This window comes from Arvicanthis niloticus, chromosome 22, assembly GCF_011762505.2.
Source record: "Arvicanthis niloticus isolate mArvNil1 chromosome 22, mArvNil1.pat.X, whole genome shotgun sequence".
NCBI lineage: Eukaryota > Metazoa > Chordata > Mammalia > Rodentia > Muridae > Arvicanthis > Arvicanthis niloticus.
Window position 1 is genome coordinate 42,556,186 of NC_133429.1, and position 26,549 is coordinate 42,582,734.

Genomic DNA, 26,549 nt, shown 5'->3' on the forward strand with positions numbered 1-26,549 from the left:
AGTGGCACCTAGCTGGAGGAGACAAGCCACTGGTGCAGGACTTTAGGGACACTTGCCTCTGGCCACTCTCTCCTCTCTGCTTCCTGTCCATCATGCTATCTGCTCTGCCTGCCAATCCTCCTCTCATGATGGACTGGAACATCTCAATTGTGAGCTAAAATAAACCTTTCTTGCTGAGAGTTATCTCTGTCAGGTATTTGGTCACAGTCACACAAAAGTAAACTAAAAACTTAGTGAAGACTCCTGGATGTCATTTCCAACATCCTCTACAGAAGTAGGGAGTAATGGTTTGGCTCTGGCATTCCGTGAGACTCGAGCAGTGCAACCCCTTTCTAATCCTAACACTTACCTAAACACAACAACAATAACCTATGGGTCACAGTAATGAAAGCACGCCGGAAACGGCACCAGAACGGCATCTGGGGTCTGGTGGACTGCAAAAACTGCACATCGGTTACGTTTGTCAGGTCTTCCTCAGGCCCATAACCAACACACCTATTTAAAAGTAATTAAGGTAGAGATTAAAATTTAAAAACCACTTCTTAGAATACAAAATCATCAAAGTGTAAATCAAATCCTGTACCTTATTCCAACATCTTTCCCATTTTTAAAAATCCACAGCAATGAAGTATTAAATACATCTTCATACTCAGGACCTAAATTCTAACAAGAAAAATAGAGAACCATTCTCAATAGTCCTATGTAAACTGTCATATAAATAACATGCTTTGTTTTTATTTTAACCACATAAACAAAATAATAAACATGTAACTCAGTGCTAAAAAATAAAAAATGAAAAGCCATCATTTTCTCATGATTCCAATATAACCACTATTAATATCCTGCTATGCTGTCTTTCTGGGTTTATTATATTTACAGATTTTAGTTACTTAAGTTTATTTTCAAATATCACTGTGATAATGAATTAATTTTTACCTTTCATATATGAAATAGTATTTTCAAATAAGCAAATGGCAAATTACTGAGACTTGATTAAAATGTTCAACAAGTCAAACCATTAAGCCCATAAGCTCAACTAATTATAAATTCAAGCTTTTAAGTGAAAAAATATAAATTAGAAAAACACTTGTCACTTATGACTATAAGTTCACATTACTTAAAGACTTTTCATATTGATATGACATTAAAAGATGTGACTTTGATACAGAGTAACAAAAAGATGTTAGCAACTCAGTAAACCAGTATTTTTCAACCCATTTTTTTTTTCAGACAATAATCACACACAGGTAAAAGACACACTCAGTTCAAGACAGATTCAAAAACTTTATGAAACAGAATAAAAACATCACTGACAGTGGCAACTACTGCTTTTTAACAATACCACTTGGGCTAAAAAGGTGGCCCAGAGGGCAGGGAGCCCGAGACACAGGCGTGAGGAGCAGAGCTCAGCACCCATACAAAGGCCAGGAATACTAACATACACAGGTACCCCAGCATGGGGGGAGGTGGAGTAGGGATGGAGGCAAATGCTGGGGCACACAGGCCAGCCAATTTAGTCAGAACACCAAACCCCATCTTCAGTGAGAGACATGGTCTCCAAAGAGAAGTGGGAAAGGGAGGAAGAAAGATATTCAACATCTACACACTAGCACGCGCACACACACACACACACACATACATACATACACACACACATACATACATACACACACACATACATACATACACACACACACACACACACACACACACCCTACTACTATTTCTTAGAGGTTTGATGTGGTATCAAAGAAGAGTATGGGCAACTATCTAAAAAAGTTCTTTAAATATCTTGTGTACTTTCTTGAAATGCTTCAAGCATAACACCATCATACTACACTGAACACAAAAGAGAATCTAGTTTCCTCTTAATAAGCTAGACACTAAAAGCTGTAGTTGAACAAGATGACAAATGGAGTTTGGTTTTCAGAAGCTCTATAAAAAGCTAGATGTAGGAGTACATTCATGATGGAAACACCACTGTAATGAGAAGCAGAGGCAGTAGCAGAGACCAGGTGAACACCACTCCACATCATCTTCTCACCTCCGCTCCTGTGCCTGCCATGGCGCGCATGCGCGCGCGCGCGCGCGCGCGCACACACACACACACACACACACACACACACACACACACACACGCTCACCCAGACACACATACAGACACTGCATTTTATAAGTACTCTGCCATGTAGTTACTAAGGATAAAATGTGTCAGTGTATACTAACACATTTACCACATCAGCCAGACACCTACAAAGCAAGACCTTGCCTGGAAAAAGAAACAATATCCCAAGAATATAAATTTATATATATATAAACATACAAATATATGCACATATCACAAATAAAAGCAATTTAAGGTCCTAAAAATTATAGAATATCCAAAAGCTTAATAATTGGTAGGGGTGGGTAGATATAATGTTTGTTTTTAATTTGTGTGTTATGTGCATGGTGTGTGCACACGTGTATGGGGGTATGTAAGTGCATATATGGTGTCTGTGTGTGTAAAGACCAAAGGTTGACATGGGTGTTCCTCAATGGCTCGCCCCCTTTATTTTCTGAGACAGGGTCTCTTAGTAAACCTGACATTCAATAACTCTGTTAGACCGATCAATGAGCTTCCCCGTGCAACCGTCTTTACTTGCCCCTCTTCCTGCTATCACCAAGCACCGGGATTACAGGCAGGAGCCACTGTGTCCTGTCTCTAATGTAGGCTCTGGAGATCCAACTCAGGCTCCCATGCTCGCGTAGCAGGCACTTTACCTCCTGAGCTATCTCATAGCCTGGAGTACACTTAACCCAAAGTACTCAGTAACAATGGCATGACATTGTATCTTATAGACTATTCTATAATTACATTTATCATGGAAAAGACTGTCTCAATAAACACAGGAAAACTCCTTTTTTTAGCCAATTTGTATCCCCTGTGTGTGTATTTTGTACTTTAATCATGTCTTTATTAATCACTATACAGAGAATATCCAAACACTGTTATTTACTTTTCTCCCTCTGGTGCTAGCAATTTAAAAAAAAAAAAAAGTGGGACCTTCTACATGCTAGGCAAGCCAATCTGTCACTGCTCACCCAGACCCTATTTAATTTCTTAAACATATTTTAAACAACTTTTTAAAACATCTGTTTATCTTAATACAGTATATATTCAGCCATGATCCACACCATGTCAGCAATGTTGCTAGGAACTGCAAGCACAGCACTAAAGCAAGAAGCCGAGGGTTCCTATGCTAACCAAGCCCTTTACAAAGTATCACTTACTCTATGCACTTTTTATACTGCAAAGGCTGGGCTTTACATTTTAGAAATCTCTTTTAAAATAATTTTAGAAATGTCTACCGAATTATTATACCAACAGACTCTTCACTGACACTGGAAATTGTTTTCACTGGGTCACACTTTCACAGGCCATCTGCCTGAGTCTGTGTTATAGAGCAGGCAGGCAGCCTTTACCCTGTCATCATCACCTCGCTGTGTTATAGGAGGAGCCAAGTCTTTTACACAAAACAGCGTTACCTGTTTTTGAGATGGTCTAGCTATGTAGTCCAGGCTAGCTGGTCTCACAACTGAACCAAACCACAATTGCTTTTGTACTCTGAAACTTAACTTACATTTGAAGCATCTGACAATGGTTTTAAAACATACATTTCCAGCAGCTATCTTAAAAACCAAGTGCACCTGGAAAGGGTAGCATGTGTAAATGCTCATGAATACATACAGTATATTAAAAGAATACAACCAAGATTTAGAACTCTGATGGGACAACTTATGCAAAGAATGCTGCAAGGCAGAGACAGAGCCACGCCCCTCCACCCAGAGAATAGTTTACTTTTGAGATGCTATGTGTTGCACACCAAGAAGCAATCCTGTGCCAGGTATGATGATGGATGTCTTTAACCCCAGCACTTTATCAGGAGGCAGAGGTAGGCAGATCTCTGTGAGCTGGAGACCAGCCTGCTCTACACAATGAGTTCCAGGACATCTAGGGCTGCACAATGAGACCCTGACAAAAAAAAAAGAAAGAAAGGGGGGAGGGGGGAAAGAAAAAAGAGAGTAAGAAAAAGAAAGAAAGGAGTAAACGCAAATGTACCATTGATTCAATGGGAACTTGATTTCCCATTGAATCAATGGGAAAATCAAGCAGGTTTTCAAGCAGGTTAGTATCAAGCAGGTCTGAGACTAGATCTCAGTTCCATTACAAACTACATATGCACATACTTAGTGAAATGGACGTTGTCTATGACATGAAGCCATTGTAACTGCCATTTCAGGTGTCCGTTAACTTTAAAGTGTCAGTTGTGTATCCACACTGGCACTAATGAGTTATGACCTAGCTGGTCATCAAAGCAGTGGAACAGTGGAACATGGAGGACAGGGACTTTACTCCTAGGCTGACCACAGTCTAGTCGGGTGACCCAGTTATTAAAGCTAAGCTTTAATTTGTTCATAAGTAGGTTTCCTGTCTTCTGCCTTGTTAGATGAAGGTGAACTTGAGCACTGAGGAGCACATGGAATAAAGTGCATACTTGATAAAACCGGATTATAAAAGTCTCACTGCCTCACTTTTACAACACTTTTTTCTTTTACCAAATTTCTACTAGAAAATCTAACTCTGCATAATGAAAACTAAAAAAGGACAATGGCATCAAGATAAAAAGAAAGCCACACTTAAAGGAGTTGGTCAAAGAGCAGCAATATAGCAGACATATTTTCAGAAGCAGTAGTCACCAGAAGAGATCACTTTCTGTTCAAAAGATTCCCATCCCAGGCCTCCTGAGAATACTTAATCTTCCACGTAAAACTTCATCAACAGTGATCAAAAGTGCCGGGCTAATCTATAAAGCTCTTATCTGGGCAGCACTAGGCACATTAGCAGACATCTACTTTCCTATTATGTTCTTCACAAATCTTATATATTGCATGCATATTGTACCAAGTTAATCGGGTTTTGAAAGCAACTCAGAAACTGAGGCAGTGCTCATCACACAGGGATGGCCCACAGAGATGGCATCCAGTGCTCCAGTTAGACACAGAGCATGTGTTTCCTGAGTGCTCCACCAGGGGGACCTCTTCACTTTCCAAACAGTAAGCCTGCTTTCACTACCAAATTATGAAAAAAGCTCAATAAAAGCACTGGGTAAGATAGAAATATATTTATATAAATAAGCTGATTAAAACTCCCATTTGAAGAGAAAGAATAAGGAAAGTGATAATCAAGTGTAATGAGTCAAAGCAGACAGTACCGGGACTTCTTTAGCGTGCACTAGAGGCCAGGGAAATTGGTAAGCACCTGTGGGAGTGGCAGGAGTGGTTGCTTCATCTGCCACTGCATCCAAGTGTTCACTCTTTGCACATAAAATCACAATATACATATGTAGAAATGAAATGTACAAGAGTTCTACATAAGCAGAAAGCTTGCTGTGTATACCTTACAATCACTGTCTGATACCAAGTGGGGTTCTTTCTTATACTACTGTATAGATAAAATAAAAAGGCCAACTGGGGCTAGGCCAGGCTTAAACTGTCATTCTAGATTAGGAAGTAATATGAACACTCCAGAAGCATTTTATAAAGCTCATGCTCTTTACAAAAGTCATTCCTTTTCAGGATTATTTCCTAAGGAAATGACTAGGAAAAAAAGTCAATGCACTTTACTTACATAATAAAATATTATCCAGCAATTTAAAAAAAAAAAAAAAAAACCTTAAGCTGTTTAATGGGAAAGGCAAATGTACATATTTCTAAGGGTAAACACATGAATATTTATAATAGGAGATATTTACAGTTATACTAATTTTTAAGGTACATTTTAAAAAGACTAAGAGAGCAAGACCAAATACTACCAGAGGTTACTGTTGTACAGTGAATTTAAACTTTTTCTCTTTATTTCTCATGAGAATTAAATTATGGTGGTAAGTTTTATTGAAAATAAACACTATTTTTTAAGAAATACTTAAGAGACTTGTCTAGAATTTGAGACTTTATTTTTGACAAAAATCCTGTTTATTGATTTATTTTCTTTTTGTTTGGGGAATATTTTTGGCAGCTGTCTACACTGCATCTATGATGTGACAACCATTATACATTCCACCACCTGAAAATGAAACTCCAACAAGACTAACAAGCACAGATGTGCACACACATGAATGTAATATTAGTATTTCTCAATAACTTTACAAAATGGAACCTAGAAACTTTTTAAATGTGCAGTAAAAAGTCTATAGAGTTAAAAACAAAAGTGAAATCTCAGTCTGAAATACGAACTGGGGACACATCTTGGTGAGTGAGCAAATACTTGCCTAGCAAGGCCTGGGGTTTGATCTACTAGGCTCAATCCCTAGCTCTGCGCAAACAGAAACAATGAATACAAAGCCAACAACAAAACCTAGACAAACCAAACCCACCATCACCCAAACCCAACTGTTCTGAAGTATGAAATAATTCTAGGAAAACATCACAAAAGTACACAAGAGCAGGCTCCATTCACAGCACCCATGTGGCAGCTCACAACCTTCAACTACAATTCCAGGGGATCCTGGGGATCCTGGGGATCCAGGACACCCTCTTCTTGACCCCTAAGGGTACCAAGCACATCAATGGTGCACATATATAAATGCAAGCAAACCATTCATACACATACAAATACATACTTTTAATTCCACTTTCAAAATTTTAATATTCAGAAAGGTTAACTGATAGTACAAATACATAGTGTTAGAATCTGAATCTAGGTTCTAATCTTGATGACATGACACTGGTTGCATGTTTCTGTAATGCAAATGTAAATTATACATTAAGCTAAAAACTCAGTCCACTTGCACCTGGGGAGTCCATTTTAATCCCAACACTCAGGAGGCAGAGGCAGGCAAATCTCTGAGTTCAAGGCCAGCCTGGTCTACAAAGTTAGTTCTAGGACTGGCCAGCCAGAGATACACAGAGAAACCCTGTCTCAACAACAACAAAACCTCACCTCAGTCTACTGATAATGATGAATGTGCATAACAGAACAACTAAAGTTAATTAAAAATTAATTGTAGTTTTTCAAGGATATACAAAAGACAGTCAGCAAACCCCATCATTTGATATTATTCAATTAGCAGCTAGAAGTACATTAAAAAAAATAAAGAACAAAAAAGGCAAAGTGTTTCACTGAAGATATTATGGAAGCATAAAATGGAGAAAGGGGAAGAAAAAAATGAAAATGTAAGAATCAGAACGTCCCCCAACTTGGGTAAGGAAATAAGCATCAGACTGAAGAAACCCAACAAGTAAGGAAGAATGTCAAATCTCAATAGGGGGAAAAGAACAGATTAGGAGGCACTGCCTTCAAGGGTTGCACAGATGGCTCAGCTGAAGTACTTGTTTGTATGAGCACATGAATCTAACATGGTGGCACATGCACATGAACATGAACTGGGGAGGCAGGCAGGGGTCACTGACGCATACTGGCCATGGGGCTAGGGTGAATCGGGGAAGCTCAGGATTCACTGAGACCCTGGTTTTTCAAAGTAAGAAGGAGAACATTGAAGACAACACTCAATGTTGATTTCCAGCCTCCCTCCCCATGTGTCAGCCTGCACATCTACCTAAGCATATGCATACGTGTCCACACAGACACACACCATTATTATCAAACTGTCAAAAGGCAAATTATAGAAGAAGAGAAAAGCTACTCATCACATAGGAGAACCTACGCAATAGTCAGCAGATTTTGGCAGGAATCTTAAGAGAGTAAGATGAAATACACGAAGTGCTGAGACAGGAAGAAAAACCAACCCACCCACCCTGGCAGCCAGGGGGATCATATCATATCCAGAAAACTAACCTTCAAATATGAAGAAATAATTCCCATATAAACAAATGTTATTAAGCTCGATACCATTAAAATTATCTTATAAAAATGCCAAAAGGTATCTAATATTAAATGAAAGATGCAAGTAGTAGCAACATAAAAGTATATAAATATAAAACTCACTTATAAAGGCTCATACAAAACAAATACAAAACATTGTAAAAGTGACTTATGCAGAAATCACTTCAAATACAGTATGAAAATTAAAGAACAAAGTTATGCTTTAAAGGCTGTAAAACTGTTCGTGTAAAGAGCTGTAACTATTAAAGGATATACAATCTAAAAGACACATTCTATGACATCGGTAACATAAAGAAGGATGATAAATACGAAAGCAGTTAAAGTATTTTACTACAAAAGAAATACAAAAAAGGAGTATGGAGGGAAACAAGTTTTCATACAGAAAGCAATCAGAAACAGCAAAAAAAGTCTCTCCCATCAATAATAGACTTCAAATAAAAATGGAAGCAACCTAATCAATACATTGGGTGAATAGATAAATAAAAAAAATCCACCCAACTACCTTCTATGTAAAAGAAACCCACTTTAGCTTTAAGGGCACACATAGGCTGACAAGGACAGACAGTCCATGCAAACAGCTAACTATTTAAAGAACACGGGTAACTATCTTATCAAAACTGAAGTAAAATGTCACAGGCAAGGCAGCTCAATCCACTAGGAAGAGATAGCAGTTATACTGGCATATGCACGTTAGAGGACCCACATATATAGAGTAGTTAAGACAGAACAGAAGGGAGACCATACTATTGTTGATAGTGACTGCTATATCCAACTTTCAAAAATGGGTAGAAATACTACAAGCCAGAAAGAACTAAAAGACAAACATTTCATTCACAGAAAACTACACATTTTTCCTCTTTTGAGAATTTCAGAAATGAACACAGTGTATTTTCACTATACCTACCTCTCCCTCCTCTAAGTCTTCCCGTTCCTCCACAACCCCCTCTAAACCTCATGCCCTCTCCTTCTAAAAACTGTGTGTGTACAACTTATCGAACCCACTTAGTGTTGCTTGGGTTTAGAAATGAACCACTTGAACATGGGCAACCTTACGGGGCTTCCTGAAAACTACAAATAAGGGAGAGGGTTTATGTGCCTTCTCCATTCATGCCAGAACACTGACTAATGTGGTCCTGGGCAGATATGAAAGAATAATAACTTTATTACTTACTTCATTACAAAAAATTACTACTAACATCAAATTCTTCAAAAAGACAAAAAGAAACTTTTCCAAACTTACTAATATATATATTTAAGTATTCATGCATGCATGCATGCATGCATAGCCATGTGCATCCAACAGCTCACATGTGGCAGTTAGAGGACTCCCCTCCCACCACGTGAGTCTCAAGTGCGTTTATCCACTGAATGGTCTTGCTAGCTCCTACACTGACTTTTATATGTTGGTTTTTGTTTTCAATGTTAGAAAGTTGGGACATGATAATTCAGATTAACATCGATGAGTAGAGACACAAATATTCCCAATAAAATACCAGAAAAGGGACTTCAACAGCATATTTAAAAGTATTATACAGACATTTCAACACAAAAAATATCAATGGAGTCTTTTCCTAATCTGTTGAACCTGTTGTATTGATTTGTTAAACAAATCAACAAGGGGCTAGAGAGATGATGGCTCAGTGGTGAAGAGCACTGACTGCTCTTCCAGAGGTCCTGAGTTCAAGTCCCAGCAACCACATGGTGGCTCACAACCATCTGTAATGGCATCTGATGCCCTCTTCTGGTGTGTCTGAAGAGAGCAATGGTATACTCATATACATAAAATAAATAAAAATCTTAAAATGTCAAAAAAAAATCAACAAAATTAAAAACCACAGTATTATTTGGGTCCTTACCTATCCTGTCAATTACAAGTAGTATTCATATTGCAGTCCCAACAAAAAATAAATGAAAACAAAAATATTTAAATCAAATGATTATTTCAATAGCTGTAGAAAAAGCGTGAGAAAACTTAACACTTCAACAATGAGTTAAAAAAAATGCCCAGGAGTAAAAGGAAAGGATGTCAATGTGATAGACAAGGCCCACATGCGAGCAGTCAGACTGGACAGCAGAGCACAAAGCTGTCCTCTAAGACCCGAACAAGGCGAGGGGTCCCACTCACTTCTATTTAACACAGCACTTGAAAGTCAAGTGGAGTAACTTAAGCAAGAAATCTTAATATATAAAACAGAAAAAAGTAAATTTATCCCTTTTTACAAATGGTATCATCTACATTAAAACAAAACAAAAACCTCTAAAGATTCTCTATCAAAACAAGTCCCCTTAGAGTAAATGAATTCATCAAACTTGCAGGATATAAAAATCAACATGGACAAATCAATTGTTTCCTATATAGTGACAGCAAAGAATCTCAACAGGAAATGAAAAAAAATTGTTGGCCGGGCGGTGGTGGCGCACGCCTTTAATCCCAGCACTTGGGAGGCAGAGGCAGGCGGATTTCTGAGTTCGAGGCCAGCCTGGTCTACAGAGTGAGTTCCAGGAAGGACAGCCCGGGCTACACAGAGAAGCCCTGTCTCAAAAAACCAAAAAAAAAAAAAAAAATTGTTTATGAGAGTCTCAAAAAGGAAAAACTTAAGAGTAAGAGTAAACTTAAAGGAGATAAAAAAAAATACATACACCAAAACCCACAAATCTTTGCTGAAAGAAATTAAGACACAAATAAATAAAAAGCCGTCTAATAAACTATGACTATAAAAGGCCTAACTTTAATGCTTATCTTACAATTTCTAAGGATTCTGTTTTTGTTTTTTTAATTTTTTCATTTATTTACACTCCAAATGTTGCCCCCCTCCTCGTTGTCCCCTCCCAGAGTTCTTCGCCTCATCCTCCCTCCCTTTCACCTCTGAGAGGGTGCGCCCCCAAGGCTTAGTGGCAAAAACAATCTTAAGGGGCTAGAGAGATGGCTCCGTGGTCAAGAGCATTTGCTGCTCTTCCAAAGGGCCCAAAATCAGTTCTCAGCACCCACATCAGACAGTTCATAACACCTATATAACTCCTGCTCCAGAGGATAGAACACCCTCTTCTACCTCCAGAAACAATGAATACACGAACACATGCGCACACACTATATTGGGTCTTAGGAAAGATAGCTTGATGGGTAAAGTACAAACATAAGAATCTAAATTCAGAGTCCCAGCATTAAAAATAAATTGGATGGATGGATGATGGATAGATGATGGATGGATGATGGATGGATGGATGATGGATGGATGATGGAGGATGGATGGATGGATAGATGGCATGGCCACATACTTCTGAAACCTCAGCCCTAGAGGTGAGTGGGGAGTTGGAAGCAGTGGAGACATGTAGTCCTTCCAATTCTCTGACCAGCCAGTCTGCCTAGTCGATAGGTGAGCTCCAGGTTCAGTATAGAGACCCTGTTGCAAATACTAAGGTGGAAATGGATAGAGGACACCTGGCACTCACTGATCAGCCTCCCAACCCCAGTGAAACATTGAAGACCCCCAAACAAACAAAACAGCCTAGATTTAAAAAGGACAAAGCTGAGGCTTTTTTTTTTTTTTTACTTCAAATCTTATGAAAAGGGTATAATAAATAAAAAAAATACTATCATATGGCCTTGGAAGACATTAAATGAAATAAGTCAGAAGTATCAATGAGCCTAGTTACATATCTAAATACCGCAAAACTGATGCAGAAAAGAAAGCAGTGATTGTCAGAATTTAAAAGAGAAAAATAGGTGGCTACTGTGCAATGAGCATAGGGTTTCAGTCATAAAATGAAAATGTCCTAGAGATTATATATATAAAACAGGTATACAATTACCACACTGTACTGTATGTACATTTAAAATATTAACAAGAAAGAACTTGTTACTTTTTAAAATGATGATATTTGAAGCGGGCAGGAGAAATGACACTCCATTACATCTGAACCCACAGAGCCATCTAAAAGTTGGCTAGATCAGCATCTCAGTCTGCAAGCATTCACATCTTTATGGGACTATTTACATGGAACTGGACTGTCATGAAACTTTCCAGTTATTTTTTTTTTAATTCCATTTTTCCGTTTCACAAATCAGAATGGCATTTTCTATCTTTAACCTTCTATTTTTTTTTTTCCAAATAGCTCCAGGATGATGTGTAACAGCTCAGAGAACCTCACCTGCAAGTCTTCTTAGCACCCTGAGATAACTGATCTGAGCAGGACTGACTAAAACCAATTTCCATTTTCCTTTATTGTATCTGCTCACATGACAGACACTAAATAGTAAGACCTTTTAATTTTATAAGCTTTATTATTTTTAAAGAAATCCTGCATATAAATAGCAATATACAAAATCTACACAATCCAATGAAGTTCCAGTTAGAAGAGGTACTCAGAGCAGAGACTTTAGAGCTTCACACTCATTACACTTCTGTATCAAGTACATGGCGTGCACTCATTCACCTCCAAAACAACCCAGGACAGAAATACAGATAGAAAAACAGTGAGCTTTATAGCCTTAAGATATAAGTATACTTCAACCAGCTTATATCCATAATCTCAGGAAGAAAAAAACCACACATATTCTCTCTTAACAGGAACCTAGCCAAAAATACACACATGTAAGTAAACAAATGTACAAGTGGGTGGAGTAATGGAGAGAGAGAGAGAGAGAGAGAGAGAGAGAGAGAGAGAGAGAGAGACGCTAAATGTGAGAGACGAAGAGCCCTGGGTGCAGGTAATGGCCGTGAGTGCTGAAGAACACACAGAGACTGCCTTAAACAGTATGCAAAGTAATCCAGTGCTTAATACTTTTGATAGTACTAAGGACATACATGAACTTTTAAAGAACACGGCTATTAATATTCTGATTTTACTGCTTACTTTTAAATATGCAGCTGCTTCTTGGACAGAAAGCATCCTTTGACTAGAACTGCCACATTCATGATCTCCTGAAAAGATTAGCATATTAATTTGGAGTAAGTACAATATTAAGCAGAAAAGCAAAGAAACAGAATTTAAGGTATTTTATAAATTTATACAATTATAATCAATAAAGCTTGATAAACATTACTTTTATTTTCTAGAAACAATTCCAATATCTAGTGTAAACAAACAACTACCCTTATATAAACCACTACTTTTAAATGAACTATATAAGAATATTTTTCTCTCATGTTAAAAACTATAAGCCAATGTAGGCACAGTGTCACTCTGATGGCTTGTTCTTAAAGGGGAACATCCAAGAAATTCTCTTTATTAACTTACACATAGATTCCTAAAGCTAATAATCCAAAGACTCAAATAAGTCTAAATTTACTTCTGCATTGTATCTTACTGTCACACTAAGTGTGTCTACTTTCAGAGCATAATCACACTCATCGCAGGCAGGAGCACATAGCCCCGAAAAATTTATAACACACATCATCAATGAAACGAGGCAGAAATGTCTACCTGTAAAACTAAGATTTAGTTGTTATAAAGAGGTGTGCTATAAAAGTTAGAGAAATTACTTTCTTTTTAAATACAGCTGCAGAGAACTCAAAGCTTTTTTCTAGACTACATGTGGTTATTACAGATATTTTTCCTTGTACTAAACTTCAATTCTAAGTTTTTGCTGCCTTATTACTTTCAAGTAGTTAAAAATACCTTCAACCTAAAAATATAATAACTAAAGTAAAATCCTGCCAAACCTTTCTGTAGTGGGAGTATGTTTTATTTATTAGTTTACTCATGAAACCAGGCTGTAATGGGGTAATTAGACAGGGATAAGTATCTACTGGATAAATACGTCTTCAGATTTTATAATGCTTCCCAGAGACTCAGATTCTACAGGTCTAGAACAGAAGCCAGTAAAACACAGCCAAGGGCCAAATGTGGCCTACTGCTGATACTCATAGATATAGTCTAGTCAAGCCAGTTGATTAACATACTATTTATGGTTACTCTCATGCTATAATAGCAAAATAAAACAGTAATGACAGAGGCAGCCTAGTCCACAAAGTCCAAAATATTAACTATGGGCACTCCACAGGAAAACACTTGCCAATACCCACTCTGGGGGAGGAAATCTACATCTTTAAAAGCAATCCTTGTGTGCTGATATGGTAAACCACAGACTATGCTCATAAACTTGCTACTGAGAGCCATACAAGGTTAAGTTAGCAAAATTAGGATTTCTTAGCTATAAAATACATTCAACTTACTTCCAGACTTACTAGAGTATACCAAATAAATGTCACTAGCTGTAGTACATGAATGAAGGCAAATCAGTACATACAAAGGAAGCATTTACCAATGTACACGTGAGAACTGTACACAGAATTAAGACTAAAATCTTGAGCAAAACTATGGATTCAAAGATCAAGACAGATAAGGCAGAAAGTGAGCACTGGATCGTCAAGACTTCTGTTTAACCAGAGGAGTCACACTGTATCTGTCCCCTAGACTTCCGCCTAGGACCCAAACTGCACACAGTAGTCTGCTTCTGCACACCCTGCAAGGCTCCATTTTTGTTTTCCAAATCTCTTATAAGAATGGATCTAAAGTCACTTCTTTCAGATTATATGTAAAACATTAATAATTTGCATATTGAATTGGATAAACACAAACACTATTACTGTAACTTGCAAATCTCAAACTTAGTAAGAATCCATTTAATAATTTCACTAACTCATTCAGATTGCAGATGTGTTGACGCCTGAGCACTCTAACAGACTCAAAAGCAGAGTATAAAAAAAAAAAAATCTAACTAAAAATAGAATACCTTATTTCCTTTAAGGAATGACAACTGCATAATCATCGAAAGGTCTAGAACTGTGTATCCAAGATTTTAATTAATCACATTTATCCAATTCAACTGCTATTTAAGCCTTCAGAATTTGTTACACAATATATATATAAATAACATCAAATATATATGACAAGCAGAAAAATGGTCTTGCTTACATCTGTATAAATTTTTTTTTTTATTTCTAAAGAAAAGTACTGTATAAATAAATATGAGCCTGTACTTAGGCAAGACTACCATCACTGACACAACCACAAAACACACCGGCTAATGTTAAAGATGTTTTGGAAGACAATGAATGCTAAAATAATACCTGCAATCTGGGCCAATCGATCATGAAGTTTGTACAATGTGCTCATCATAAGATTTTTTTCACTTTCCTAAAATTAAAAAAAAATTATGAAATACAAATTTTTTTAAAAGTCTATAGTTTTTGAAAAGAAGGAAATCAAGCTAAAATGGTTAAAGCCATATTATATGAAAGGCAAAGCATATTAAAACAATACCTACTATATAAAATGAAAGGCAAAGCATATTAAGACAATACCTACTATATAATATGAAAGGCAAAGCACATTAAAACAATACCTACTATATTTTAAGAACGTTATCATAAATTATCACTGTATTTTACCTCTTGAAAACTAAACTGATACAGGGTGCTGGAGAGGTGGCTCAAGGATTGAAAGTTTTTCTCCCAGAGGGTCAGAGTTCAAGCCCAGCATAAGCCTGTCAGGCCACTCACAATCTTCCACAACCCCACAGGAAGTGATGCCTTTGGCCTCTGTAAGCACCAGCACTTATGTACACACACCCACACACAGACACGCACACACATATATAGCATTGTTTTCACACGTGCTACTCCTCCTGTAGTCAACACAGCAAGCCCTCCAATCCCAACTGTGTAACGCACACAGAATGTGTTCAAACACACACTGCTCGTCTCTCCTCCAGCTAGCTTACATTTCGTGTTTGAGTGATTGATTTAATGTGTACAGACATGGGTATACTGCCATACCCCTTGTAGTCAGAGAACAATTAATAGGAATGCTTTCTCTCCTTCCACCATGTGTGTTCAAACTCAGGTTGACATGTTTGCTGGCAAGCACCTTTAGCCACTGAGTCATCCTCCAGCCCCTCATGGTTTGTTTTAATCTGACTCCATCACATACCTAAAGGAATGTGTGTTGTTTCTTTGACATATATCCTGTCCTCAACTTTCAATATGACCCTTGTATATAACTACCATTAAAGTGAAGCATGCAATGACGTTAAGGAGCAAAGAACTATTTTCTCAGAGAAAAGTGAGACACAACAAGGTATTTCCTATTCTCAAGAACACCACCACCAAAGCACCATGCAGTGTCATACTGTAACTGCCAAGTACAATGCAGACAGAGAAAAAGGTCAACAAAAGTCCATCTGTGTAACAGAGCATTAGAGCCGGGCTGCAGAGGAAGAAGAGACTTGACCATCATTCCAGCCAGAGGGAACTGCACAAGCAGAGTACAGAGACATGAAAGCACTGGTTAGACTTCTTACATAAGCAGTAGCGAGCTGAAGGAAAAGTAGCTTAGAATTGGCTGCCACAAACACCTAGGTATGAACAAAGAGTTTGGCTTTATTCTGAAATTTTAAGAGAAAAGTAAGCCAGCCTTGTGCATGTCTAGAATATTGCTCTGACCAGAAAGTAGAGATGCTATGGAGTAAACATGGTGCGGTCTATATAATCTATCAAATAGTCTAAACAATGATATACAAATTTAAGAACAACTGCAACTAAGATAAACCTTCACAAGTTTAGAAGGGCTAAGACATCACACTGAGATAACGCTATGATTATCAGGGGAAAGTCTTCATGAGCACAGGATTTATGGATGAATATGCTCATGGAACTAGTTCAGCCATGGTTAGAAGGTATAGAATGTGACACATACATGTATGTCTAAAGTCATGAAGCTGCATCTGCCCTTTTCTCCCCACACTCATGTCCAGAAGACAAGGACAACAAACTTCCACACTATGTGAAACAACATTTTGTCAATGCAAGTATGATCAGGGAAGGAGGAAGAAGCCTTCATCAGAGGCTCCAAATCCCCGCCTCATGTCCTTGTTTATGTCTCATGATGACAAAGTATCCATCCCTCCAGGTGGCCGTTTCCAAGCTTTTGCCACATCACCCTTTTACTGACCTCATCCTTAGGTAATTCTGAATCAAGGCAATTCCTATTTTCATACAAGTTAAAAACTCAAAGTGTAAAGCAGAGTGGTTTATACCTGTAATCCCAGCACAAGGAGACTGAGACAGGAAAATAGAAAATCTAAGGCCAGGGTGGATTATTTATTTAATAAGACTATCTCATTCATAGATAGATAGATAATAGATAGATAGATAGATAGATAGACAGACAGACAGACAGACAGACAGACAGATAGAAAGAATAGATAGGGTTCTGCCTCAAAAATCAACAGATAAAAATTCAAACTGCAATAATTAAACACCAAAAAAATAAAAGCTGGGCTGAAACCCAAGTCTTACAGAATCTGCGATTCTACAAATTACTAAAGAAAATAGTTATCTACTTCCAAGGTTCCATGGGTCCACTGTACTGTCTCAACTATAACACTATTGAATTGTTAAGACTCAGTTGTCAAATTCACTGCAAATAAATATTTTCACTACAGAATATATTGAAGAGAATTATTCCAAAGTCCCAGTCCTAACAATCTGAAATATTCTACAGTCTGACTACACTTTATTATATGCTCTTAAGTAAAACAAGTAATTTTGATACAGATCTATATAATGGTCAGATTCCACAATGAAAAATCAGCAGAGAATTATGTATTGCAATATTCACTTTAGCTTTAAGTATCTAAATCTGCAGTGTTTATTCTATGGCAAGCAGAAAGCATTTGACATAAATATAAATTTGGTTCAAGTTATCATATCATCCTTTGAAAAAGAATCTTTAAAAAGCCTTAGTTTTTTTTTCCTTTTAAGCCTCTGCTTTCCTGTTCCATCATCACACCAACAGAACAAAGAGCCAAAAAGAAACAAAATGAAGACAAAACAAAAGCCTGCTAAGGCCTCAGACAACACAAGGCATACTTTTAGGTAGGAGAGCCAGATCCATGGCATGGCCACTCTCATTTGGTGGGACACTTGTCTTTACATAAAAGCAGCAAACATTCTGTTGTCAGACATAATTCGAGGTAGGAACACTCAGAATGAGCAAACTAGCAGGGCCTGCAGGCTACTTGCCTTAGTTTACAGTCATTTCAGTACTTCCATCATTTAACACATGACATACATTATAAGCATTAGGATCTTTTACTTACTTGTATTTTTCCAAATGTTTCATCAAAGGGGTTTTTTACTATCAAGGAAAAGAAAGAAAAAAGAACTATTAGCATCACTCCAGCACGTCAATCCTAAACAAGTACCCTGAGAAGCCAGCACATGCGGTTCCACCGATGCACATGCGCAAACCAATGTAAACAAACCAGAGGTAAAAAGCCAGGAAAGAAATAAGACCAACTATGCTAGACATTCTCACTTTTAATTCATGGTTTTCTCCATCACAACTGAAAGCCAATGTTATACAAGGAATCAATGATTCAAGGCTCTGCACCAGTCCTTAGTAATACCTCCTTAAACTAACGCCTTGCTCACTGTCCTCTAATTTCCTCTGTAGGAGGAATAACAATTGCACATACCTTGTCCAGTCACGTAAGGACTAAGTGGGAGAGCCCTATAAAATGCCTGGAGCAGCAGCAGCTAGCACTCACTGTGCTCAGTACATACTACCCATTTTATTATCACTAAACCTGCTGCTTGAAAACTAAATAGTTCTTTCAGCATTCAACCCTCTAGTATCTACGGAAGAGAAAACAAGCAAAAACCTGACTCTTTGCTAACATCTAGAAAAATGGCAAGGGAAAAATACACAGATCAAAGTAGCTGAAAATTAGATTTTGGTATTTGACAATCAAATATTATAAAGGGAATTTATAGTACTTTCCATGTAATCTTTCTCCCCAAAACGTGATGTCAGATAATTAAATACATAACATGTCTCATAATTACTCAGACCTTTTCCCATATGACCGACCTGTTATTATTTATATATGTCATATACATATATGCATATGTATATGAAAATATGCAAAGTTCACAGACACTTGAAAACTCTTGCTAATTTTATACAGACCGTATACTATACAATCCAGGCACAAGGAAGTCCAAAGGATCTCATAATGTAGTTCACACTGACCAAATTTCCTTTCTGAGATGCTTTTCTATTTTTATTTGAGAAAACAGGAAGTTCCATAGGAACTAGGAACTGCCTGATTCTAAGAAAGTTCATATACAGGACTGTTTTGACAAGGTACAATTAAAAAGCAATGGAAAAGGTACATCCTGCTATCAGACTTTTCAAATGACCATTTAGATAATTTTTCTCCTATAACAAAAAGGTATCAATGATGGGAAAGAGATATTTTTGAAAAGTAGAAAATCAGAAGTTCTCAAAATAGTAGTAGAAAATTGAGGTTTTTTTTTTTTTTTAAATCAAAGCACATAGATTACAAAATACTTTTTAATAGCATTGATTTTAATGTAAAATCTGAACCCTCTAAAATAAAGCTATATAAACTCAATTGTGTCTGAGAGCAGAACACTTGTAAATCAGCCTGCACACTGCTGCTTTAAGAGCTGCTCACAACAGGCACCAGTGTAAGGCACATCTGTGTGGATGGAGACAAGTACACTTGGTGCTGGAAAAGGCTTACCATCATCTAAGCCAAAGCCACATGTGTATGTTTTGTTCTGTGTTGCAAAGGTAATAGTGTTAACATTCTAAAAGAAGCTGGGGGAGGTTGTCAGGACAAGGAAGGCAGAAAAAGTAACACAGAAAAAGTCATGTTAAAAACTACTGATGTCTTTTCTTTTATATCCGAGACTTATTTGTGCTTCAAGACTAAGAAAACTGAGAACTGACACATCTAAAAAGCCAGGGGGATTTTTTTCTGCTCTTCAATTAATCCCCCCCATGTCAACAATTGAAATATAATAAATTGATTTCAGAGTGGTAAGAATGAAATAGAGCCTTATGGTTAAGTTTTAGAAGGCAACTCTATGTAAGCCCAGCAATTCCTAAACAGTCAGCCCTCAAATTGATGAAGAAGCATGTTCACACATCTTTCTTCCCTCAAATCATTTTAGTATTTTTAAAACACCAATATTCTCAATTGAAGCTGTCTGGTCTTTATGGAGAAAAAGAATTATCATTTGTTTAAATACCCACAAATACTCTTATCAATAGTGACCTACCTAACATCTGGAGGAAATGTGCCAATTGTAGAGGAGACCCATATTTCAAGAGCATGTGACAGCAGAACTTTTATTACTTTCTTAGCTGGTCTCTTCTCTCAGGAGGACTGAGTGAACTACAGCACTCACTCTTACCCGGCAGCGACAGTGCCAGGCTCTCTCAGAGTGGTCCCCTCCACACTGTTACTGTCTTCTACCTATGCTTCTCTCTCAACAGCTCACCTGGCTCCTTCTCTCAGATTCCCCCAGGTTAGCCATTGCCTCTCACATAACCATAGAACTCTCCAGGTTATTTCAAACTTCAGATAGACCAAACTCTCCTTGTACATATCTTTAAATACTTTGACTTATCTTTCCTTTAAATTACATTAATGACTATAAATCAAATTCCTAAAATGTTTAATTTGATCTTCAAAATCTTCCACTGGTTCCAGAAGTTTTAGTTTGTAAATTTAACAAGACACGCATTTATTTTCCTTCTCCAAGCTTGTTACCAATTTCAAAATTATAATTAGTTTTGTCAAAGCTTTCAACAAACGTAAACACTTTTTCCAGTTTTTAACATGAACATTTACCAACTACTATGAACTCCTAAACAGGAGTATTATTATGAACATGATGAGCTGGGATACTGTAGAGAATGTGCTATTCGTAACCAAGTAAACTGATGACCTTTCGAAAGGACTCCATATGGGTCACAAGTGCCAGGAGACAGACCAGTCCTTTGAGTACTTCATGCTAGACAGCGTAAACCTGGGCACTCAATGAATAAATGTATTTGTCCTAGTTTAATTTCTATAGCTGCGATAAATGACTAACCAAAAGCATCTTGGAGGAGAGGGTTTATTTGGCTTACACGTTACAGTCCATCCTTTAGGAAGCCAGGGGCAGGAGTTCAACACAGGAATGTGGAGGCAGGACCTGAAGCAGAAATCATGAAGGAGTGCTGCTTACAGGCTTACTCAAGCTACCTTTCTTATCCAAGGCCCGGCCCCACCTACCCAGGGCACCGCTCTAGTGGGCAATCAAGACACTGACTCAACAGACATGCCCATAGGACGTCCTATAGAGGCAATCTCTTAACTGAGAGTCCTTCTCCAAGTATGTCTCGGTTTGTGTCACACTGAGACCTGGAGCAAGGGATCCCTGCCCTCCTGGCACATATGTTCTACAGAGAGTCAAAGAAACAAAGAACAAGGTAATGTTAAAACCGCATACACGCCAGGCAGGCCTAAGTCTGTCAGATGAAAACAACAGGGCTTGATTGGGACGGAAAGAAGCTATTTTAAGTAAGATAATCAGAGAAAGCCCTCCCCACCAATAGCATTTCAATAGACTCCTGGAAGAGCATGCCCTCTGACCCTCAAATGTGAAGGTTAGACACAGAAAGACCAGCCAAGTATACAGAAGCTGGAAGGTAGTAACAGATTGGTGTGTGTGTTACTCCTGGAATAAAGTGAGCCAGCACAGTCAGAATATCCTACAGTGGAACAGACAGCAAGCAGTCAGAAATGTAGCCTGTAAGATCAATTAAGGGAGTCAGCAAGTGGGATCTTAAACATGTTTGTATTTTACACCAAGGCAGAAACTTCAGAAAACTGGAAGCATTAGTTATCCAGTTCACATTTTAAAAGACAGCACGTGTACAAAGGAGCAGGTGCACCTAGATCGACACAATTAGCTTCACAGTATGCACTCATATTCTTCTACTCTATGCATTTGGAATTAAAGTAAATTACAGTACACAGAAAGGTATTTTTCCCAGGAAAATTCTAGACATTTGCTTCTCCTGGTAATCTTCATTCTCTATGTTCTCTGCTTTCTTTCTGCCTCGAGAGTCAAATCTGCAGTTACAACCGTGAAGGTTGTGCAAGTACTCACTACAACCCTCCTCATCTCTGACCTTGTGTAGTCTTAGTGCCTTCACAACCACACAGTTTAAGTCTGTGGTGTTTCTTTCCCTAAAAAAGCACAAATACCTCTCTCAATACCTAAAGAAGTCTGGTGCTAAAGACACGAAGAACAGACAAGCTGAAGGCCCACGTCTCACTGACACCAGAAAGGTCCAATGACCTGACCACCGTGCAGTCCTCTCAAGTGACAGCAATTACTGCAGCACTCCTGTACAGAGAGCTGGTTTGTTGATATATATTTCAAAGTGCCTCAGTTAATATACAACACCAATGTTTTAGAGAATATATTACCACATTTTGTTAAGAGACACTGACCCAAAAAGGTCAGGTTACCCCCTTGAGATAAATATGCTTTTGTTAGTGGAATTCACGACAAAATTAAAATCTATTTATGTCTGACTCCAAAGGCTATTACTTCTCATTATAAAAAAAAAAAAAAAAAAAACAAACCATGAACACTAAAGAATTATTCTACTTTTAAAAAGCACAGAGCATTTTTCTCTTGCTTTTTCAGATGTTGAGTTAGTAAGCTTCAACTCCTTATGATCTAACCTGTCAAAATCCACAGATCCATGGCTCGAAGACTGCTGCTAGAGAGCCTCAGAGGCTCTTAGGCAAGGAGAACATCCCCAAACCAGTCCTCATCTATACACAAGGAGATGGATGCATCCCAGTGTATCCCAGGACAGTCATGCGAAGAATCAGTCACACCACAAAAGCACCACATTCACAAGACTGCTTTGGAACGTACCGTGTGACACCAGTTTCTAAAAGCTGTAATTTCTCAATTTAGTATTGTGATAGATCACCTTGCAAAGCAGACATTACTGAACAAGTATCTGCTCTGTGCCACTTGTCAGGCTTAGTTACAGGAGTTAAGAATAAAGATAAGCCCTCCTCTCAGTTCATTCTATAAAGCAATGACTCTAAAGACATGGGCTTTAGGGGCAGCCTTTTACAGTTCTAAAACTCTATGAACTAGCCCAGGGATGGTGGTCCACACCTTTAATCCTAGCACTCAGAAGGCAGACAAAGGGGGCTCTCTGAGTTTGAAGCTAGCCGGGGCTACACAGAGAAACCCTGTCTTAGAAAACCAACAGAAAAAAGGACACACACACAAAACACACACCACTCTATGATCTTAAACTAGGTCCTAAGAAAAAGTCAAGTCATCTAAGCAGTAATACTCAACTACGTAAACTACCAATTATCTCTCTGAGTTGTGCCTTTTTATATATATAGATACTCAAATGTGTGAATCCCACCTCTAACATTAGTGGGATTAAGCAGCCTGATTCTATGTAAGAGGGAGGGAGGGAGGCGGGAATGTTTCCAACAGCTGAAGAACACTGCACCTGTGTGTTCTTCACCAACAGCCAGGCTGATCTAAATATGAACAGTGAGCAAGGCAGAACATTCTTTTGCAACAGCAATTGCCCATTTGCCTCCTGACATTTTGACAATTATTCCTGGCCTTATTAAATATATGCTTGTTCCATAACAGAGACTTGACGTCTACTCAGAGAGATCCTTTGCAGTCTGTTCCTGTGAGGCTTGATTCAGGGAAGCACGTCTACCACCTTTACCCTAAACAGGAATGAGTGTTTAGACATAACCCATTACCAACCTGGAATATAAAGACAGAAATATAAAATAGTCAAGTCATGAAAGAAAGGAAAGAGAGAGGCAAAGACCATTCTCTAGCTCACATATTCTATTCCACAGGACTTCCAGTTTTTTATTTATCTGTTTTAAGAAGCAATAATACCATGTGATTTCCAAATAAAATATTCTTTGAAAAATAAGTTTGTAATGACTTTATAAAAACAAAGAGGACTTTAAATGATAAAGTGTGGATATCAAATACTAATAATACAAAGAAAACAGAAAAAATGTATTCAAGGATTTAAAAGGACACAATTCAGAATCAGATAGGCCAATCCCTTTCCCTTAACTTGGTTACTCTTGTTCCTTTTCTATGAGACTCCTGAGCGTGGCAGCACACACCCAGCACTCAGGAGCCAGAGTCAGGCTGACAAGTGTAGTGTGCTCCAGCCACACAGGGACACTGTGCCTGGAGGAATTTTTCTCTTTTAAAAGAAATGCCACATAAAATTGGTATCAGACTGTAATTAAAATTGCTTATTTTTACCAAGTTTATTATTATTTATTTAATGTATATGAATACACTGTCACTATTCTCAGACACACCAAAAGAGGGCATTGGATCCCATTACAGGTAGCTGTGAGCCACAATGTGGTTGCTGGGAATTTAACTCAGGACCTCTGGAAGAACAATCAGTGCTCTTAACCACTAAGCCATCTCTCCAGCCCACCACAGGTTTTAACTTTACATTATGGTGGTACTCAGGTCTGGGATCTCTGTTACAAAAACTAAATGGGGAAAAAAAAAAAAAAAAAAAAAGAATGAAAAGTAAAGGAAGCAAAGCAAACACGGATGATATAAAAAGGAGAATCATAGAGACTATATAAACAATGGGACCATATCGACTATATAAACAGGACTATATAGACTATATAAACAGTAGGACCATATAGACTGTATAAACAGTAAGACTATATAGACAGTAGGACCACATGGACTATATAAATAGTAGGACCATATAGACTGTATAAACAGTAAGACTATATACAGTAGGACCACATAGACTATATAAACAGTAGGACCATATAGACTATATAAACAGAAGGACTATATCAGCTTTATAAGCAGTGGGAGCATACAGACTACTTATAAACAGTAGGACCATATAGACTATATAAGCAGTAGGACTGAGTAATAAGTATGAGTACTAACAATACAGTTCTTTCAACTTTGAAAATTTTCATATATTAGAGGAAAATATAAATACAAAAAATATTTTACTTTAAAGTATATTTTACAAAACAAGAAATGTTGATGGATTAAATTCTATCAGAAATCTGCTTTTAGTCAGACCTATGAGAAATTGTGATTATAACTCTGTTAAACAATCAAAATATGAACTCTTCTTAACAGAAATGATGTCACAGGGGAACCTGTTATCCATAGAACTGGAGCTATCAGTAGTCACTTGTAAGTGAGGTCTCATGGCCCAGATCTAAGCTCCGCCTGCTCAAGAAGCTGAGGCAGGATGATTAAGTTCACCATCTGCTGGGAGAGCTCAAAGTCAGCTTGGATAGCTTACTGAGGCCTTACGCTCAACAGCCAGACCCACTGAACTAATCAATTTGCACTTTCTCAGGAAAACAGAAACTAGGAGAATTTCTTTCCAGTAGAAATGACCTGCATGAAATGTCAAAAGTCCTTTAGAGAGAAGAAAAATGATTCAGGTAAAAAAACTTGGAACTAAGAAATGAAGCATATCAGAAGAGGAATGGAAAATAAAACCAAACTCATTTTTCTTACTATTAACTAAATATATTAAGAAACTTAATAACTGCCAAAACAGAAAACACCAGGCCCAGGTGAGTTTCCTGGTAAATTTTACTAAAACTCTGAAGAAGACTGTAACTGTGTACATTATCCTCCAGAAGATGGAATACTTGACTCACCCTATCAGAGCAGCATTGCCCTTAATATCAAAGCCAAACTATAAGAAAATCATACATCAACAGGTGCCATGAACTCAGGTATAAAATCTTCTACAGAACAAATCTAACAATACAAAAAGAAAAACAACCAAATTTATTTAGTTAGCCATGTACACTTGGCTAACTTCACCATCATTCAAAAGTCAACTAACTTAATCCACCAAAAAGGCCAAAGAAAACCATTTAATTAAATGTAGTACCCATTACTAATTCTGAAACTGCTCAGAAAACAAGGACAGATAGAAACAATACCTTCCAAACACCTGACAATGGGTCTTGACAAGAGCAAAGCCCTATTCATTCCCAACAGCTAAAACACAGATCCAGCCTACATGTCTAGCAACTGTTGAGTGGGGAATGCACTAGTGGCACATATACATAATGGAATTCTATTCAGCTATAAAGAAAAATGAAATCAAACTTGAAGGCAAATGGATGGAACTAGAAAATACTATATGAAGTGACGTAATCTAGCCAGGCAAAGAAAGTCAAATACCGCCCGCCACGTAGTTTCTCTCAACGGTAGATAATAGCTTAGAATTTTTAGGTTTAACTTGAAATGTCTGCAGAAACCAGGAAGTGACCAAGGCCATAGTGGATGCAGGCAAAAGGCCTTGGGGCAGGGATGGTGAGCACAGGTGACATGAAAGTGAGGGAATAATTCGGTGTTACAAGTTTTTAACAGGAACAGGGTGAAAGGTGGAGAGAAAATGGGATACTGGGAAGGAGTTAACAAAAACTAAGACCATACAAAGTGGCATGGAAGCTCACTACTTTATAAACTAATTTAAAAAGACAGAACAGATACCATACTTGGGTGGATAATGCCAATTCCAAAGCCATGGGTTATTAAATGAAAATCTTAGTGCCAGGTGTAGGACCCCCCCACCCATGCTGCTGGGTAGCAAGGCCACAGAGAACCTCAAAACTACACAGGTTATGGCCACTTCCCTCGGTTGCCCAAAGAGTGGAATGATAAGACCCTACTGCTAAAGACACCACACACCTATTTGCAGGGACAGATAAGCCAGGCTGGAACTGAATGGAAAGCTTCAGGCT

At 37.9% G+C, this 26,549-nt stretch overlaps 1 protein-coding gene across 1 annotated transcript in view; it reads right to left on the reverse strand.

Moving 5' to 3' along the window:
• Lemd3 (LEM domain containing 3) overlaps positions 1-26,549 on the reverse strand; it is a 52,090-nt gene that overhangs the window by 9,045 nt on the left and 16,496 nt on the right. Inside the window, exons 2-6 of the mRNA XM_076920348.1 lie at positions 17,991-18,028; positions 14,959-15,025; positions 12,740-12,807; positions 584-663; positions 350-495 (exon numbers count right to left, since the gene is read on the reverse strand). Coding sequence (XP_076776463.1) covers positions 350-495; positions 584-663; positions 12,740-12,807; positions 14,959-15,025; positions 17,991-18,028 — 399 coding nt within the window. The remainder of the gene's footprint in view (positions 1-349; positions 496-583; positions 664-12,739; positions 12,808-14,958; positions 15,026-17,990; positions 18,029-26,549) is intronic.